This window comes from Staurois parvus, unplaced genomic scaffold (genome assembly GCF_062004578.1).
Source record: "Staurois parvus isolate SC_StPar_1 unplaced genomic scaffold, SC_StPar_1.0 ptg000056l, whole genome shotgun sequence".
NCBI classification, from domain to species: Eukaryota; Metazoa; Chordata; class Amphibia; order Anura; family Ranidae; genus Staurois; species Staurois parvus.
Genome location: NW_028317852.1, coordinates 881454 through 899545, shown reverse-complemented (window position 1 = coordinate 899545; position 18092 = coordinate 881454). Strand labels below are relative to the sequence as shown.

General features: G+C 40.7%; 1 protein-coding gene across 3 annotated transcripts in view; it reads left to right on the top strand.

Moving 5' to 3' along the window:
• The window catches only part of LOC149469951 (EF-hand calcium-binding domain-containing protein 4B-like), a 133764-nt gene that overhangs the window by 72658 nt on the left and 43014 nt on the right, over nucleotides 1–18092 (top strand). For all 3 annotated transcript variants that reach the window (XM_089668176.1, XM_089668174.1, XM_089668165.1), the window contains exon 11: nucleotides 12412–13052. In XM_089668176.1, the coding sequence (XP_089524302.1) occupies nucleotides 12412–13052 (641 nt within the window). The remainder of the gene's footprint in view (nucleotides 1–12411; nucleotides 13053–18092) is intronic.

Here is an 18092-nt window from a genome sequence, read left to right as displayed (position 1 = left end):
GACAGTTGTTCCGGTAACAACTGTATAAATTGGGATAGGACACGGATTAATTCATAACTGATCATATGTGTAGCACCATGGTAATGGCAGATCTAAATAGAGGCTTAGTTGGCTCCATCTTTGGCTGCTAAAGGATAGGGTGGTTTAGCTGTGCCTTAAATGGGACAGTCCTTGCAAGAACTCTAACTTACAAACTAGGTAGACCAGTTAATTGGGCATATACATGCCAAATAAGGTTCAGTATGGATAAATGTAGAGTTATGCAATTATGTGCTAAAAAAAAGAATGCATCATACAATCTATAGCTGCCTTTCTTAACCAGGGTTCATCTAGAGGTTATTTTGGGCTCATTTAGCAAAGAACAATTTCCTTTTCTCAGATAAGTTCTTACTGAGATCAACCATTGTAAGAGGGAGATTCTTCCCACTGACCACCAATGTAAGTAACTTTTTTCCCAGTGGGCATTACACTAATGCACAGTAAGTTGTAGATAACGTAACTATAAGCAGGGATTCCCTGAGACCAGAAAACTTTTTCATAGGTTCCTCTGTACTGAAAAAGTTTAGAAAGACGGATCAAAAAGTTGAAACAATAGGGGAGAAAAATATGGATGCCCTTGTAGATCATGGGCTTAAAGGATAAATTGGCCTAAAATTGAAACATCAGTATTTGGTAGATACTAGAGAGTAAACCAACTGACAGTTTTTTTGTGTCTTTTGGTGAGATGTCTCTCTTGGAGGTTCTGGTTCTACACACCTTCTATGTGCATTTGAAGTGGGTTCTACTTTCTTTGTTGGAATTTTAATTTGTTTTGTCTCTTGGAGGGTACAATAGGAAATGATTCAGTAGGAAGGAAGAGTCAAGAAGTTTTTCTATTGAAATATTCAAGATATATAAAAAGAAGTGTAGACAAAAGAGAGGGCAAAGTTATCTTTCACCTACAGAAAGCATTACCAAGACCTTATTATAAGTATTTAAAGCTGAACTCTAGGGAAAATAAAACTCATTCTTACAGTGGGACTGCCCCTGCAACTACAAGGGTTAAATGCTCCTTTAGGTCTAGGGAGCTCCAAAAAGCATTTTACTTACCTAATTTTCTGCTTCTGCAGACTCCTTCCAGGTTGTAAAACCGATCCCTGCAGCTTCTTCTCCCCAATGCAATTGTCACGATCAGGGTTCAGACTCAAAGACCAGTTATAGCTACAGCAGTGGAAAGGCTCATACCAAAACCAGCAGGATAGGTACACAGGCAGAGCACCCTGGTGGAGGAGTTGGCTCACCTGAGGTGCGGAGTCTAAGTACTAACTGGTGTTCACCAGAGATCCTGATGGTGGAGATGGATTTTGCTGCATGTTAGCACCAGGTCACAGTCCTCAGGATCACCCCACCAGGTGGTGGTGAGCAAGCGGAGGTCCAGTAGCATATTAAGCAAGTAAGGATCAAACAGAAGTGCAGTCAGTAAACAAGCCAAAGGTCGGTAATGAGCAGTAGCAGGTTGGGATTAGGCAGGAGCGTAGTCAAGGAACAAGCCAAGGGTCAATAGCAAGTGGTAGCAAAATATGGATGACAGCAGAGAAAGCAAGGCGCGAGATACTGGCTGAAGAGAGCACAAAATTCTGGCAAACAGTAAGTGCAGACACATGGCTTAAATCAGGAAGTTCACGGAGCAAAGGGTTTAAGGTTCGTGACAAACAAGGTCATGGCAGAATCATTCAAATAATTGTCAAGGGAGCTGTCCAGTATTGCAGGTGGCTCACCAAGAAGAAACATTGCTACATGCTGTGGAAGTTCCAGGTTCGGACTTAGGCTCTGACAGCTAAACAGGTCCTATGACACCATCAAGGCAAATTCAGAGGCCATAGTTCTGCATTGCACATGATGATGCAGAAGGGAGAGTTCACCACCAGAGCAAGGGGAGTAGAGAAGTGTGCCATCTGTCAATAGAGTAGAGAATTGGGTAAGTAAAACTGCTGTTTCTGGTCCCCTAGATCTTAACAAACATTCAACCCTTGCAGTAGTGAGGGCGCAACCACACTGAAAGGGAGGATTTTTACAATCCCTTGAGATGGGCTTTAATTCAGCTTTTCAGATAAAGGATGGTATGAATTGAAAAGGGTGCAATGAAACACAAATCAGTTAATAAGGAGAATGTAGAAACTCAGCTATGAGCAAAGAATAACTGAATTGAATTTATTCTTTCTTGAGAAGAGACTATGATGGAGAAATATGATAATCTTTTACACAAATATATACATGAACTATACAGTAAATTCAGTGGAAAATTGTTCACCAGAAGAAAGACAAGAAGTGTACCCTCCAAGTACATTATTTCATGGAGCTGTAGATATAGTTGGCAGTGATTATCCTGGGAGAAAAAATGGCAGGAGTTACTAATTCTGGATTTAGTAAACATATGTCTGGTTGGTTATTGTGGGCTACTGCATGTTATGACTGCCTTTCCCAATGTCTTACTGTGTATCATTTAATGAAATTTAAACCATTAACAACCAATAGTTACAGCTGAATTCCAGGGAGCTAAAATACAAGTTATTTAGTTGCTGTTGCAAAACTACAAGTCCCATCATGCCTCTGCCTTTGGGAGTCATGCTTGTAACTGTCAGTCTTGCAATGCCTCATGGGACTTGGAGTTTGGCAACAGCTGGAGGGCCACCAGTTTGACACCTGTACTTTAAACATAATTAAATGCATTAAAAAAACATAAGTAATTGTATCTAGCTTGATATTAGCCTGCAGTAATCCCTTGCACAGCAGCACTCAGACTGGAAGAGGCAGAAGCAGCACAAAGAAGCGTTCTAGAATTATAAATTCTTTGGCAGACAAGAGATATGTGTACATCAGCTGTGCTTTTAGCTTTTTCCCCTTTATTACAGCATTAAAATGTATTTTCAGATATGCAAGGTTTATATTCATCTGGTGATTTTGTAGCAAATGTAACTTGTAAATGTAACAACAATACATTATAAAAAGGTGTCCATAATCTAAAGTGCCTTTCCATTCTCAAAAGCAGACTGAATCTTCAAAGGAGCTGTCCCTTTATGGATACTTACTGTATACAGTATTTCTGCAAATTAACTATGCCATATCCAAAGTTATTATTCCTAGATGTTATTACATCAATTAACACAAAAAAGCTGAGTAAGCCATTTTTCATCTCACAGATGAATATTTAAAGGTTGCTTTGATTTTACAGTCACATAATTGTGTGAAAAAACACAAACCCAGGAACCAAGCCATTGCAGAACACATGCCCCACCTTCCAATATCATAGCTCCATCAAAGCAACAGGTAATTTAAAGCAATTGTAATTAATTGCAGGCTTTAAAAGAGAGTTCAGTAGGGTGCGGCAATAGTAGGATAATTGTTAAGGTTTGTTTTATTTTGTCAGACAATAGATCTGTGTTTATTGTTTCAGATGGCAGGGAAAGATTATCTATACATTACCATCTCTGAGACATTGTCACAAAATATATCTTTGTTTAACAATATTTTTTACACACCATTGTGTAATGAACAATACTTGACTGAAGTTGGGGGTTACAGATCCAGGACAAAACCTGTAAATCACATAAATCTGTCACCATTGGGTGCACTTCTTCAGAACATAATGTACTGCAAGGAAGTTTTGGTGGGGGAGCGCAGTCATGTTAGAGAGCCCTCTCCTTGCAGTCATTACATCCACTAATGATGTAACACCAGAACAACAGGGATCCCAAGTCTCCTCTAAGTGGGAGTTAAAGCTATTTCCTGATGTCTGTATAATTTCAGTGCCTCTACTCAAAAGGCGGCATGGGATTATGTGAAGGACTCCCACTTAGGACTGCCTTGCCCCAGGAAAATTATTTATCTTCCATTGAAAAGGAGTGCATGTCTAGATTTGAATGTAGCTAAGCCCTTTATTTCAAACATGAGGTGGGGAGGTAAGCAAGAGGAGCTGAACTTGTCAGTGTCTTCATGGGGCTGCTTGAAGAAACTAGATGGGCTTCAATATCCAGGAGCATCACAAAGATTTCACTGAAGCACAACAGTCACAAAACAGGAGGTGTGAGTTTTTCTCTGTCCAGTTTGTTGGCTCTAGCAAAAATGTTTTTTGCCCACATGGCTTCAGGCTTAATTCCTTGTGCCTCTCTCTAGGTGCGCAGCCTTTGCACTGCAACCACCCACTTAAGAAGACGGTCAAGAGGACCTGATATACCCAATGTCATCTCACTGGATTGCTGTACAGAAGTTGCATTGCTGTCTAGAAGTCACTGTGCAGTCCAATAAACTTGCTGCTGTCAGCACTATGGCTACCTATGCCACCTTAGAGCTGTGGGAGAGCAAAAAGCTCCATTTTCATTGACAAAGGCATTTTAAAGCATCCCTAAGCAACTATAAGTCAGAAGCCTTACAAAGTCGTAAATTATATTTAAAGTGGTTGTAAAGGCTCAAAAACCTTTTTTGTGCAGCAGCCCCCCAGCCCCCTAACTCTTACCTGAGCGACCTCTGGATCCAGCAATGTGCATAAGCGCAGCAGCTCTCCTGGGACTCTCCCTCCTCATTGGCTGAGACATCAGCAGAAGCCATTGGCTCCTGCTACTGTCAATCACAGCCAGTAAGCCAATAGGGAGAGAGTGGGGGGCGGGGCTAAGCCCTGCTCTGTATGTGAATGGACACAGAGCAGCAGCTTGGGAGCGATCCTGTTTGCGTGCCCCCATAGTAAGATGCTTGCTATGGGGGCACTCTGCAGAAGGGAGGGGCCAGGAGTGCCAGCAGGGGACCCAAGAAGAGGAGGATCATGGCTGCTCTGTGGAAAACCACTGCACACAGCAGGCAAGTATGACATTTTTTTAAATTGACTTTAAAGTTTGGATGGACATTGATGAGTTCAGTTACCCACACTGGACTTCACAAGAGGCCCCAGCTCTGTTCGCTGTTTTTGGCTATTGAGAAGTCAGCAACAGAATGGCCATTCACATGGAATGGACTCACCCAGAATCCATTATTTAAATGCTACTGGTTTGTGCAGAGAACGCTGCAATCAAAGGTGGTGGTGGTGTGTGTGTGTGTGTGGGGGGGAGGTTAAAAGGCAACTGACCACTAATGTTGAAGGATTGTTTTGCACAGGATTTAAAGTGCCAGTGACCACCAATGATGGCAGAGTATGTGAAGGTTTTTCAAATGCTACTGACCACCAATTATTGGAACTGACGCACTGATATGAATTAAGGAGACTGAACAAGATTGATTTTACTGTGCATGTGCTTTGGATGGCTTAAAAAAACTCACCTGAAAGCATCAGGTGTGCAAAAGCCCTACAAGAAATGAAGCCACAGCATCAGCATAACAGCCAGATGACTAGCATTGCTAGGAGGCCCTCATATTTCTTTTAGAACATTTAGGTTTAATGAACAGGCAACATAATGACAGCAGTGATAGTGATCTGTCAGATCATACCCTATAATTTAATATGACATACAATACACACACTTTTAATGAGATCTTCCCTTTCCTGGGGGTTAGAATGTATTAGAAATGTATCCATATATTAATATGTGATCATACATTTCTTCTGTTTATGCAAAACAAGCTTTCATCAAAAATGAGACTCATCTGAATCCCATATGAATAGATGCTTGTTGAAAGATTATATGACACCTTAAAAATTAAATTCATTCTGTGAAAGCTTATGTGATTAATATTGCTCATCTCATCCTTCTTCACCATTAGAGTAATACTTCTACTAATACTTCTACTAATTATTTCACTTTTTATCCAATGTCTTGAAAAGTCTCAGAAGACTTAGAGAACACATGAGCAGAAAAAAATCCTTTTTTCTTATTTTGTATAATGCCTTTGAATGCAGCTTTGTATTAGTCAATGCATCCATGCACTCTGTGGTAATTAGATTTGTATTTCAGAGTAGCTTATGGCAGAAAGATCCAACAGGGACTGGCTAAGTTTCAATCAGTGTGTGGGCTCCTCTACTCAACAGATGTCAATTGTTTAATCAATTTCTATTGAAAAGACATGCAGGAAACATTTGCAATGATCAGTGGCTGTAGGGCTGCCACAGTGGTGGACTGACAACTTATGGCAATAGGGGATCATGGGGCCCCTGTGTCCTTGCCCGAACTCAAAAAAGCCTATGAAAAAGGTACCAGGGGCATCTGATGGGGCCCCCTACTGACCCTGGGCCCTGGGGCAGTGCCCGAGTTTCCAAATGGTCAGTCTGCCCCTGGGCTGCCACTGTCAGCATACAATGCCCTGTCAGGGGGAATTCCTTCATCCACCTCACTTGTCTGTATGGAGGAATCTGAATTTTTTTTACTTTAGGTAGTGACTAAATGAAAAACTAATTGTGCATGGTCAGCTTTCTGCAGGCTTGTTTATAGGCCGAATTTTCGGCTGAAAAACAAAAAATTGGTTGTTCTGTTGCCACCAATGATTACGAAAATCGGCCGTTTTTCATAAATTTTCCAGCATGACCGATAAAAGAAATGAGGAGGAACCACAAAAATCGATTTATTCTTTTGGATGAAAATTCAGCTGATAAACGAACCGTCTATGGCCTGCATTAGTCTGTATCTCCTCTCTAAAACTCAGTTAAAACCCAACTGCAGTTAAAAATGAGTGGAGGTAGGGATAGAACTCCTATCATGTTTTTGCTGCAGTCTAGCTCAGTCTTGTCTTTTTCAGTAAAACGGAAGGGTACGTATCTCTGTTGGGTATTATTACAGTCTGTATCCTGCTTTCACAGTGAATACTGCTTTTATTTCTTGTTCTGATGTCACATAGAGTGAAAGTGAGATGAAATCTCCCCAGTAGAGTCCTGGACAACAATAAAAAAGGATAATCTCTTCAGTTGCCCTATCATGTGAAAATGATTGGGAATTCAAAGTAAACTGGAATTGGTTTTCATATGACTAGATAATTGAAATGAATATCCACAGAATTTCTCAACTTCTTTAGCAAATCTGCCCATCTCTCTATTCTTCTAAAACTCAGGCAAGATAGCATTGTTCCTTCTACAGCTAAATTTAAACAGATGCTGGATGTAGAGGTAGAACATTCAGTGTCTGTGCCCAGGCGATGTTCTCTCTATGCTCCTCTGCTGGTTGGGGAAAGTTAAAGTGATATCAAAGCCTTCTCTTTTTTTTGCTATTTCTAATTCTGTGACAGATCTTTACCATGTACGCAGCTTCTTCCTTTATTAACATGGTAATTCCCTGCACAATAACCTGATCCTTTCTGCGCTTCCTCCTTTCCATTTTTAGTGTGGCTCCTCTCCATTGCTGCTCAGCAACTGCTGTCCAGTCGTTAGTCCAAATGGAGAGTTCATTACTGGTTATAATATAGATCTGTGAAGTCTATATTTATCCTGGTGAAAGAAGAGTGGTTTTGAACCCAAAATGCACTGGATATATATATATATATAATCTCACAGAATTGAGTACACCTCTCACATTTTTGTAAATATTTTATTATATCTTTTCATGTGACAACACTGAAGAAATTACACTTTGCTACAATGTAAAGTAGTGAGTGTACAGCTTATATAACAGTGTAAATTCGCTGTCCCTCGAAATAACTCATCACACAGCCATTAATGTCTAAACCGCTGGCAACAAAAGTGAGTACACCCGTAAGTGAAAATGTCCAAATTGGGCACAAAGTGTCAATAGTTTGTGTGGCCACCATTGTTTTCCAGCACTGCCTTAACCCTCTTGGGCTCACCAGAGATTCACAGGTTGCCACTGGAGTCCTCTTCCACTCCTCCATGATGACATCACAGAGCTGGTGGATGTTAGAGACCTTGCGCTCCTCCACCTTCCGTTTGAGGATGCTCAATAGGGTTTAGGTCTAGAAACATGCTTGGCCAGTCCATCACGTTTACCCTCAGCTTCTTTAACAAGGTAGTGGTTGTCTTGGAAGTATGTTTGGGGTCACCACCATGTTGGAATACTGCCCTGCAGCCCAGTCTCGGAAGGGAGGGGATCATGCTCTGCTTCAGTATGTCACAGTACATGTTGTCATTCATGGTTCCCTCAATGAACAGTAGCTCCCCAGTGCCGGCAGCACTCATGCAGCCTCAGAACATGGCACTCCTACCACCATGCTTGACTGTAGACAAGACACACTTGTCTTTGCACTCCTCACCTGGTTGCCGCCACACACGCTTGACACCATCTGAACCAAATACGTTTATCTTGGTCTTATCAGACCACAGGATATGGCTCCAGTAATCCATGTTCTTAGTCTGCTTGTCTTCAGAAAACTGTTTGCGGGCTTTCTTTTGCTTCATCTTTTGCATCCTTCCGGGACGACAGCCATGCAGACCAATTTGATGCAGTGTGCGGTGTATGGTCTGAGCACTGACAGGCTGACCCCCCACCCTTCAACCTCTGTAGCAATGCCGGCAGCACTCATATGTCTATTTTCCAAAGACAACTTCTGGATATGACGCTGAGCACATGCACTCAACTTCTTTGGTCGACCATGGCGAGGCCTGTTCTGAGTGGAACCTGTCCTGTTAAACCGCTGTATGGTCTTGGTCACCTTGCTGCAGCTCAGTTTCAGGGTCTTGGCAATCTTCTTATAGCCTAGGCCATCTTTATGTAGAGCAACAATTCTTTTTTTCAGATCCTCAGAGAGTTCTTTGCCATGAGGTGCCATGTTGAACTTCCAGTGACAAGTATGAGAGAGTGAGAGCGATAACACCAAATTTAAGACACCTACTCCCCATTCACACCTGAGACCTTGTAACACTAATGAGTCACATGACACCGGGGGAGGGAAAATGGCTAATTTGGACATTTTCACTTCGGGGTGTAGTCACTTTTGTTGCCAGCGGTTTAGACATTAATGGCTGCGTGTTGGGTAATTTTGAGGAGACAGCAAATTTACAGTTATACAAGCTGTACACTCACTACTTTACATTGTAGCAAATTGTCATTTCTTCAGCGTTGGCACATGAAAAGTTATAATAAAATATTTACAAAAATTGTGAGAGGTGTAATCACTTCTGTGAGATACTGTGTACATATATATATATATATATATTATATTGAACTCTTTTCCTTTCTGTATTGCTATGCTTTGCCTACAACAGGGGTCTCTAAACTTTTCAAATCAAGGGTAAGTTACTGTTACTGTCCTTCAGACATTAGGGAGGACTGGATTGTGGCCAGTGGGGGTATAAAAAGTCCCAGGCACAGCATCAGTGAGAGAAAACAATGTCCCAGGCATGGTGTTCAGTTGCATAGTGCCTTTAGTCAGTAGGATATGGAATAGTGCCTCACAATTGATAATACGAGGAGGAATAGTGCTCCATGGTAGGTGTCAGTGGGAGGAATATTGCTCCATCACTGCTGTCAGTGAGAGGAATAGTGCCCCATCATTGGTGTCAACAGACTGAATAGTGGCCTATCATTGATATTAGTAGTAGGAATAGCACCCTATCATTGATGTTGTTTTGCCCCACTCTTGGTGTTAGTGTTAGGAATAGCGCCCCAAGGGCCAGATAAACGATATCAAAGGGACGCATCTGGCCCTCAAGCCACAGTTTGGTGACCACTGGTCTACAATATAGGTCTGTCTGATTAAAAGTAATAAATACAATTTCTAATTTCTGCTTCGGTTTCAGGAAGCTCAGGAAGTTTTTTTTTATTCAATTCATATTCACACAGTAGGTTTTTCTATGTGTGACCTATTTGATTGCTTTTGGTGCCTCTCCAAATAGAGGTGAAAGCCAATCCCTGCATCCTAGAACATGGGGTGCAGGCTTGTCCCAATACCAATCTTAGGGGCTAGTAAATGTAAAGAGAAAGGATTGCCATTATTCCCTTCCAGCCCAGGTAAATAAATGATAAAGAGCAGTCTCAGCCTACTTGTCTCCACCAAACCACACACCTTGATGAATTTCGCCCTACCCACCGGGGCGTAATCATAGGTGCTAAGCCATAGTGGGTTTCGGTAATGTTGACATGTGGCCTACTGATTCATGTGCATTGCATATAATAGAACAACGTTCATGGTTTAGTAGCATTGAATATATTTAAAAATGAAGGCTATGACATGATATAATATAGCATAAGGCAGTCATTAAGGTGATTTACCTATTACAATCTAACAATTTTATCTATTTATGTTAAATAATGATGGGTAATGAAAGTTGCTACTGAGAAAATGAAGCAAACACTACAATCTTAAATGCAAGCAGCATAAGTACCTGCATTTGACTTAGTATCAGCCCTGTTGCAGTCCTTGTGCAACAGAGCTCAGATTGGGGGAGGGAAAAGCAATGCAAGCAGCCATTTCATTTTGCTGCAGTTCAAGGAGCATGCTGATAGTAGATGAGAGAAGAGTGGCAGAGAGATGAACTCATTAGTGTGCTGCTTCTCCTATTACTGCCCAATCACAGGCTGGGGGAGGGACAAGGCCTGTAAGTGTAGCTTAATTTCAGCAAATAAAAATCAGGTCTCCTCCCCTGACAGAGCTGTGTAAATTTCAAAATTGGCTGCATAAAAGAGAAAACAGCTCAATATATATGTACAGATGCATCTCAATAAATTAGAATATCATCAAAAAGTTAACTTTTTTTCAGTAATTCAATTCAAAAAGTGAAACTCATATATTATATAGATTCATTACACAGAGAGTGATATATTTCAAGCATTTTTTTCTTTTAATTTTGATGAATTTGGCTTACAGCTAGTGAAAATCCAAAATTCAGTATCTCATAAAATTGGAATATTACATAAGACCAATACAAAAATGGATTTTTAATACAGAAATGTTGGCTTACTGAAATGTATGTCCATGTACAGTATAATGTGCACTCAATACTTGGTCGCGGCCCCTTTTACATGAATTACAGCATCAATGCGGCGTGGCATGGAGGCAATCAGCTTGCGGCACTACTGAGGTGTTCTGAAAGCCCAGGTTGCTTTGATAGAAGCCATCAGCTCATCAGCATTGTTCGGTCTGGTGTCTCATCTTCCTTTTGACAATACCCCACAGATTCTCTATGTGGTTTAGGTCAGGCGAGTTTGCTGGACAATCAAACACAATACCATGATCATTAAAGCAGGTATTGATACTTTTGGCAGTGTGGTCAGTGCCAAGTCCTGCTGGAAAATGAAATCAGCATCTCCATAAAGCTGGTCAGCAGAGAGAAGCATGAAGTGCTCTAGAATTTCCTGGTGGAGGGCTGCACTGACTTTGGACTTGATAAAACACAGTAGACTAACACCAGCAGATAACATGGCTCATTAAATCATCACTGACTGTGAAACTTCACACTGGACCTCATGCAACTTGGATTCTGTGACTCTTCCCTCTTCCTCCAGGCTCTGGGACCTTGATTTCCAAATAAAATGCAAAATTTACTTTCATCCAAAAAGAGGACTTTGGACCACTGAGCAACAGTCCAGTCCTTTTTCTTTTTAGCCCAGGTAAGACGCTTCTGACGTTGTCTCTGGTTCAGGGTAAGTCTGTGTGTGGTGGCTCTTGAAGCACTGACACCAGCTATAGTCCACTTCTTGAATGGCCTTTGCTTCACAATCCTCTCAAGACTGCGGTTATCCCTGTTGCTTGTTCACCTTTTTCTTCCCCACTTTTTCCTTCCACTCAACTTTCCATTAATATGCTTGGATACAGAACTCTGTGAACAGCCAGCTTCTTTAGCAATGATGTTTTGTGACTTACCCTCCTTGTGGAGGGTGTCAATGACTGTCTTCTGGACAATTGTCAAGTCAGCATTCTTCCCCATGATTGTGTAATCTACAGAACCAGACTGAGAGACCATTTAAAGGCTCAGGAATCCTTTACAGGTGTTTTGAGCTAATTAGCTGATTAGAGTGTGATGCCTGGAGTCTACAATATTGAACTTTTTAACAATTTTCTAATTTTCTGAGATACTGAATTTTGGGTTTTCACTAGCTGTAAGCCATAATCATCATAATTAAAAGAAAGAAATGCTTGAAATATATCACTTTTTGAATTGAATTACTGAAATGAATTAACTTTTTGATGTTATTCTAATTTATTGAGATGCACCTGTATTTACTGTTTACTGTTTACAAGCTGTTTACTTGGAGTTCAACACTATAATGTTACAGCTGTAGACATTCTTAGGCTCTCTGCAAACTCTCAGAAAAAAACACAAATTTTGAGAGTTTTTGTACAAGCGTTTAGGAGCGTTTTTTTCTGCCTCAAAATGCTGAGCTTAAAAAATGCCTCTAGAGTATGTAATGTGCATGGACACATAGGATAACATTAGTTGCTTCTACGGGCAAAACACTAAACTCCTCTAGGAGCAGTGTGCATGGAGCCTAAATTTTATTGGATGCCAATTTTGCACTTATCTTTTGACTACAGTCACACTGAAAACATTCTTTCATATTCTTCTAGTTTGCAAAATATATCCAACTATACTGATGATTTCAAAACATCAAGATCAAGAGTCATCTCTATAGAAGAAGATCCAATGCCAGAGTATTTGTTAAAAGACTACACACATCCTGAAGAGAGTATTGAAGAAGAGAAGGCAACTCTGGAATTTACAATCACACAATTATTAGCCCAAAAGGAAGAACTAGCATCAGCTGATTCTTTCCTTTCTCACTCAACTGGAGATACTTCACCTACTTTAAAATATTCATCATTTCCCGTCCTTAAAAGTCCAGGTCACGTAGACAAAGAGGAACAAAAGGGCATACAGCCAAAAAGCAGTACGCTTAAAAAAGGTACATTACCAGGAGATGTTCCTGAAGACATCAAGCATCACTCAGAGCATAATAATGGAAAAACTGATGGGGCTGTAAAAAAGGTATCAATAAAAATGAACAGCAATCAAGCTAAACCAGAAAGAGATATGCTAAAATACAAATGTCAATCACTATCAGAGAAGACAAGTTATGTTCAAGAGATGCATGGAAACCCAGATCATGTCTATAAGATAATATTTGTTGGAAACACAAATGTTGGGAAAACTTCCTTTTTACAGAGAGTTTATGATGGTTCCTTCAACAAAGATGTATCTGCTACTGTAGGTAAGGATTTAATAGATCTTATAATAATTGCACAGTGTTCTCCTATCTGTACAGGAACATCCTCCATGGAAGCCTGTTATTTTGTTAGGGTACACTTAAAAGTACAGTTTATCAAGGAAGCTTTATGGTTGCCCTGTTCCTTTAGGGTTGGAACCCAGTGTCAGTGACTGTGAATTCTGTTTTTACATATCTGCTTGTTACTTTGAAGACTCAGTAAAAAATGTCCTACTTTGCATAGAGACCCACCAACCCAATGAAACCAGGTTTCCACCCTTGATTTTATACTGAAGTGATGGGGCTAACCAGCCTATTAGTATTCGCCAAACAAAGTGTTTTATTTAGATGTTATTTTTAGTCACAGGTTAATCTAAGATAGGCTTTATCCCCTACATAGTCTGCAAATGTGTGCTCTGTTATCTTTACCATATTTTGACACCGCAGTAAAACACAAAATAATACTAGATTTTACAACATATACCCCAGTATAATGCACCAAAACAATACAGTAATAAATAACATCAGGAAATATGCTCCGCAAGAATATATGGCAGTCATCCGAGTGTTTTCTTTCTCTTTTATATACCCTGATGCTGAGACATACTACATTGTATACTGTGGTATTACTTTGGTTAATATATATATATATATATATACTGCTCAAAAAAATTAGGAAAAAAAGGGACACAAGTCAGATCTCAATGGGGAAAAATATCATGCTGGATATCTATACTGATATGGACTGGGTAATAAGTTAGGAAAATAAGGACGCCCAATCGTTTCATGGAAATGAAAATGATCAACCTACAGAGGACAGAATTCAAAGACACCCTGAAAATCAAAGTGAAACAATTATGCAGCAGGCTAGTCCACTTTGCTGAAATTTCATTGCAGAAACTCAAAATGGTACTCAGTAGTGTTTATGGCCCCCACATGCTTGTATGCATGCCTGACAACATCGGGGCATGGTCCTAATGAGATGAAAGATGTTGTCCTGGGGTTTTTCCTCCCAGATCTGGACCAGGCATCGCTGAGCTCCTGAACAGTCTGAGGTGTAACCTGGTGGCATCGGATGGACTGAAACATGATATCCCAGAGGTGTTCTATTGGATTTAGGTGAGGCGAGCTTGGGGGATCATTCAGTGGTATCAATGCCTTCATCCTCCAGGAACTGCCTGCATATTCTTGACACATGAGGCCGGGCATTGTCGTGCACCAAGAGGAACCTAGGACCCACTGCACCTGTGTAGGATCTGACAATGGGTCCAAGAATTTCATCCTGATACCTGATGGCAGTCAGGGTGCCATTCTCTAGCATGTAGAGGTCTGTGTGTCCCTCCATGGATATGCCTCCCCAGACCATCATGACCTGCCACCAAAATAGTCATGCTGAACAATGTTACAGACAGTATAACATTCACATGTGCTCAGAGTGAACCTGCTCATCTGTGAAAAGCACAGGGCGCCAGTGGCGGACCTGCCAATTCTGGTGTTCAATGGCAAATGCCAGTTGAGCTCTTTAATGCTGGGCAGTGAGCACAGGACCCACTAGAGGATGTCGGGCCCTCAGACCACTCTCATGAAGTTTGTTTCTGATTGTTTGATCAGAGACATTCTATCACGTACCTGGTGATGGAGGCCAATGGAGAGAGGGCTTCCCTTGCAGCTAAGTTCCGGACTCCCCTGAGAGTGGGACAGTGGGAGTCAGGCCCAAAGTTGCACAGGTCCCCTGTAGGAGTGCTGGTTGGTGGTCCACTCAGGAGCACAGCTGGTGCACGCACAGGTGCCTCCAGTCTGCATGCTCTTGAGACTGTGCTGGGAGACACAGCAAACCTTCTGGCAATGGCACATATTGATGTGCCATCCTGGAGGAGTTGGACTACCTGTGCAACCTCTGTAGGGTCCAAGTATCGCCTCATGCTACCAGTAGTGACACTGACCCTAGCCAAATGCAAAACTAGTGAAAAACAGTCAGAAAAGATGAGTAGAGAAAAAAAACGTTAATGGCCTCCACCTGTAAAACCATTTCTGTTTTGGGGGTCATCTCATTGTTGCCCATCTAGTGCACTTGTTGTTGATTTCATTAACACCAAAGCAGCAGAAATTGATTAACAACCCCCTCTGCTACTTAACTGACCAGATCAATATCCCAGGAGATCAATTGACTTGATGCTCTACTCTGATTAAAAATAGTTCCTTTTTTTGAGCAGTGTGTGTGTGTGTGTGTATATATATATATATATATATAAAAATACACACACACACACAACAACCTATACACAAATAAATCTATATACTGAAAGAAGTAAATATAAGTCAAAAGCTGAGTTTAATCCAGAGGGTTGCAGGATGTTTAAACACTCAATCTAATATGTCTGCTTTCTTTAAGTAATGATCCCGTTACCACATGGAATGGCCAGAGGCCTCTCGCCACTCCTTCAGGTTCAATAATTGATGTTGACTGTAGATTCCTCCAAGTAGCTCTGAGGTCCATTGCAGCAGTAAAATTGGAAAAACAGCTTAGTCCATGCAACATGTGGTCCCCTATTAGCAGACATTCTCTCCTGCAGTAGCACATGGTTGTGCATTTGCTATTGAAGTCATCAGTAGTTCACAATATCAGTTGCTATGTATTGTTATAGTACAGCGGAAGGGTTACAAAGGTTAGACATGAGTTTAGACTATACATCTGCTTTAGGAAACCAGGAATTTATGTATGGAGATGACGAAGAATAACTCAGCCTTGGCATACTGTAAAAGAAAAGGGAGCTTCTGCTAAAGTTCAGACAAAACTTTTTCACTGATAATACAGGTGTCTGTGCCTAGCACTGGGTGGTATACACATAATTTAGAAATAGACTTTTCACTCCCTTGTAGCAGAAACAATGTTACAGAAGAAAAGGAAACAACAATACATTTTCACTCATTTCCTATTTTGTACATATGTTCATTGTACTACTGCTGCAATGATTTAGGTTACTTTTTAACAACTGCCATTTTCATATTTTTTGTATGTAGCACCTTAGTAGTTTTTAGATGTATTTCTTTCACCATTATAACTGCTACAAATACAAAGCTTTACAAAAAATACCCATTTGGCATCATAGATTTTGAATTACAGTATTTTCTGGCGTATAAGACTACTTTTTATACTTGAAAATATACCCCAAAAATTGGGGGTCGTCTTATACGTGGGGTATAAAATGTGAACCTTGAGTTTGTTTGGGTCAAGCTGGCTGGATGTGTGGTAATACTGTACATACAGTATACCGTGCTGAGCCAAGCTGGCTCAAAACAAATGTTCCTATGACAGATTAATCTGTTAGCCCGCTGGATGTGCGGTGTATACAGTATACTGCGCTGAACCAAGCGGTTTCAAAATGTACCAGTACGTCCCTACTGTAATCAGCCCGCTGGATGCATGTATGTACGGTAGCTGTGGCTACATACAGTATACACTGGGCCAATCACGGCGAGCGATGTATTTTACTAATGAATACAAAGCCTGCTCAGATTGGCTGAGTCAGAGAGGTGGGCTGATGATGTCACAACCTCAGCCAATCCGAGCAGGCTTTGTATTCATTAGTAGAATACATTGCTCGCCGTGATTGGCCCAGTGTATACTGTATGTAGCCTCAGCTACCGTACATACATGCATCCAGCGGGCTGATTGTATTAGGGACGTACCGGTACATTTTGAAACCGCTTGGCTCAGCGCAGTATACTGTATATACCACACATCCAGCGGGCTGACAGATTAATCTGTCATAGGGACATTTGTTTTGAGCCAGCTTGGCTCAGCACGGTATACTGTATGTACATTACTGCACATCCAGCGGGCTGTATTTATACTGTATACTGTATGTAGCCAAAGCTACCGTATTACCGCACATCCAGAGGTAACCATCTGATTTGGAATTTGATCCATATGATGACTGTCTTACAAATGTATCACAAGATGTCATTCATGAACTTATGATGTCAGAGGATGAACATGAGGATTTTGAAGGATTTTAAGTACCTGTAAGTCATAACCATTTCAATAAAAAAATCTGATGTTTTTAAATGGTGTTGCCTCGGAAGGAGGGTAGTCTTATACGGCGAGTATAGCCCAAAACATATGTTTTAACTGGAAAATTAGGGGGTCGTCTTATACACCCAGTCGTCTTAAACGCCGGAAAATATGGTATGTAGTTTTACTCAGTACTTTGTTTTACTGAGAACTGAAAGATGAGAAAATAGACTTTCATACATTTTATTAAACATGTTTTTGACCTCCCAGCATACTGTATATAATATTTGAGGAAATACAAGATATTATTTGTATGGTGACTTGTATTTAAAGAATATAATCAGTCATGCTTACAAATATTTCCAAGAAAGCTAAAAAGTCCCAGTGTGTTTCTGACAGTATATATGCAACAAATACAAATAAACAATGAATTCCTTTGCTCCAATAAGAGGAAACAAACCAGACATTAGTTAGTGTTCCAAAAGTTCAAATGAACTGGTTTTAGCCATTTAGTAAACACTTATATGTAGAAAAAATGGCACCCACTAAATCAGTTCAAAGTCAACTTGGGCAAGTGCACTTAATACACATATATTGCAGTGGTAGGCTAAAAGAACTCATCTAAAGGTTTCTAGCTAAAGATTGATTCTCACATCAATGCACCAAATACAACAGAAAATGCTGGGAGTGGCACCTTTTGAGGTACACCCACAACACAAGGCATTCCTTTTGGCCATCGAGGTAGCCTGTCAAAATGAGGGTCCCATAGAAATGTGTGAGGGTGGAAAACAGCTGGCAAACTCCAATCTACTATGACTTGGACCAACTTGAAGTAATATTAAAACAGTTATAATACAGACCTCCACCTTATTAGATTTCCCTTAATGAGCTAGTGAGACCATCTATTGCCGTAATGAACCAAGAGAGGTGCAAGAGGTGGGAGGGAGATGGGCCAATCTTGGCTAGAAAATCTGGATACATTTTCCAGGTATGAGGGCCACGGGGCACAGAATAGAGTAGATGTTCTCATC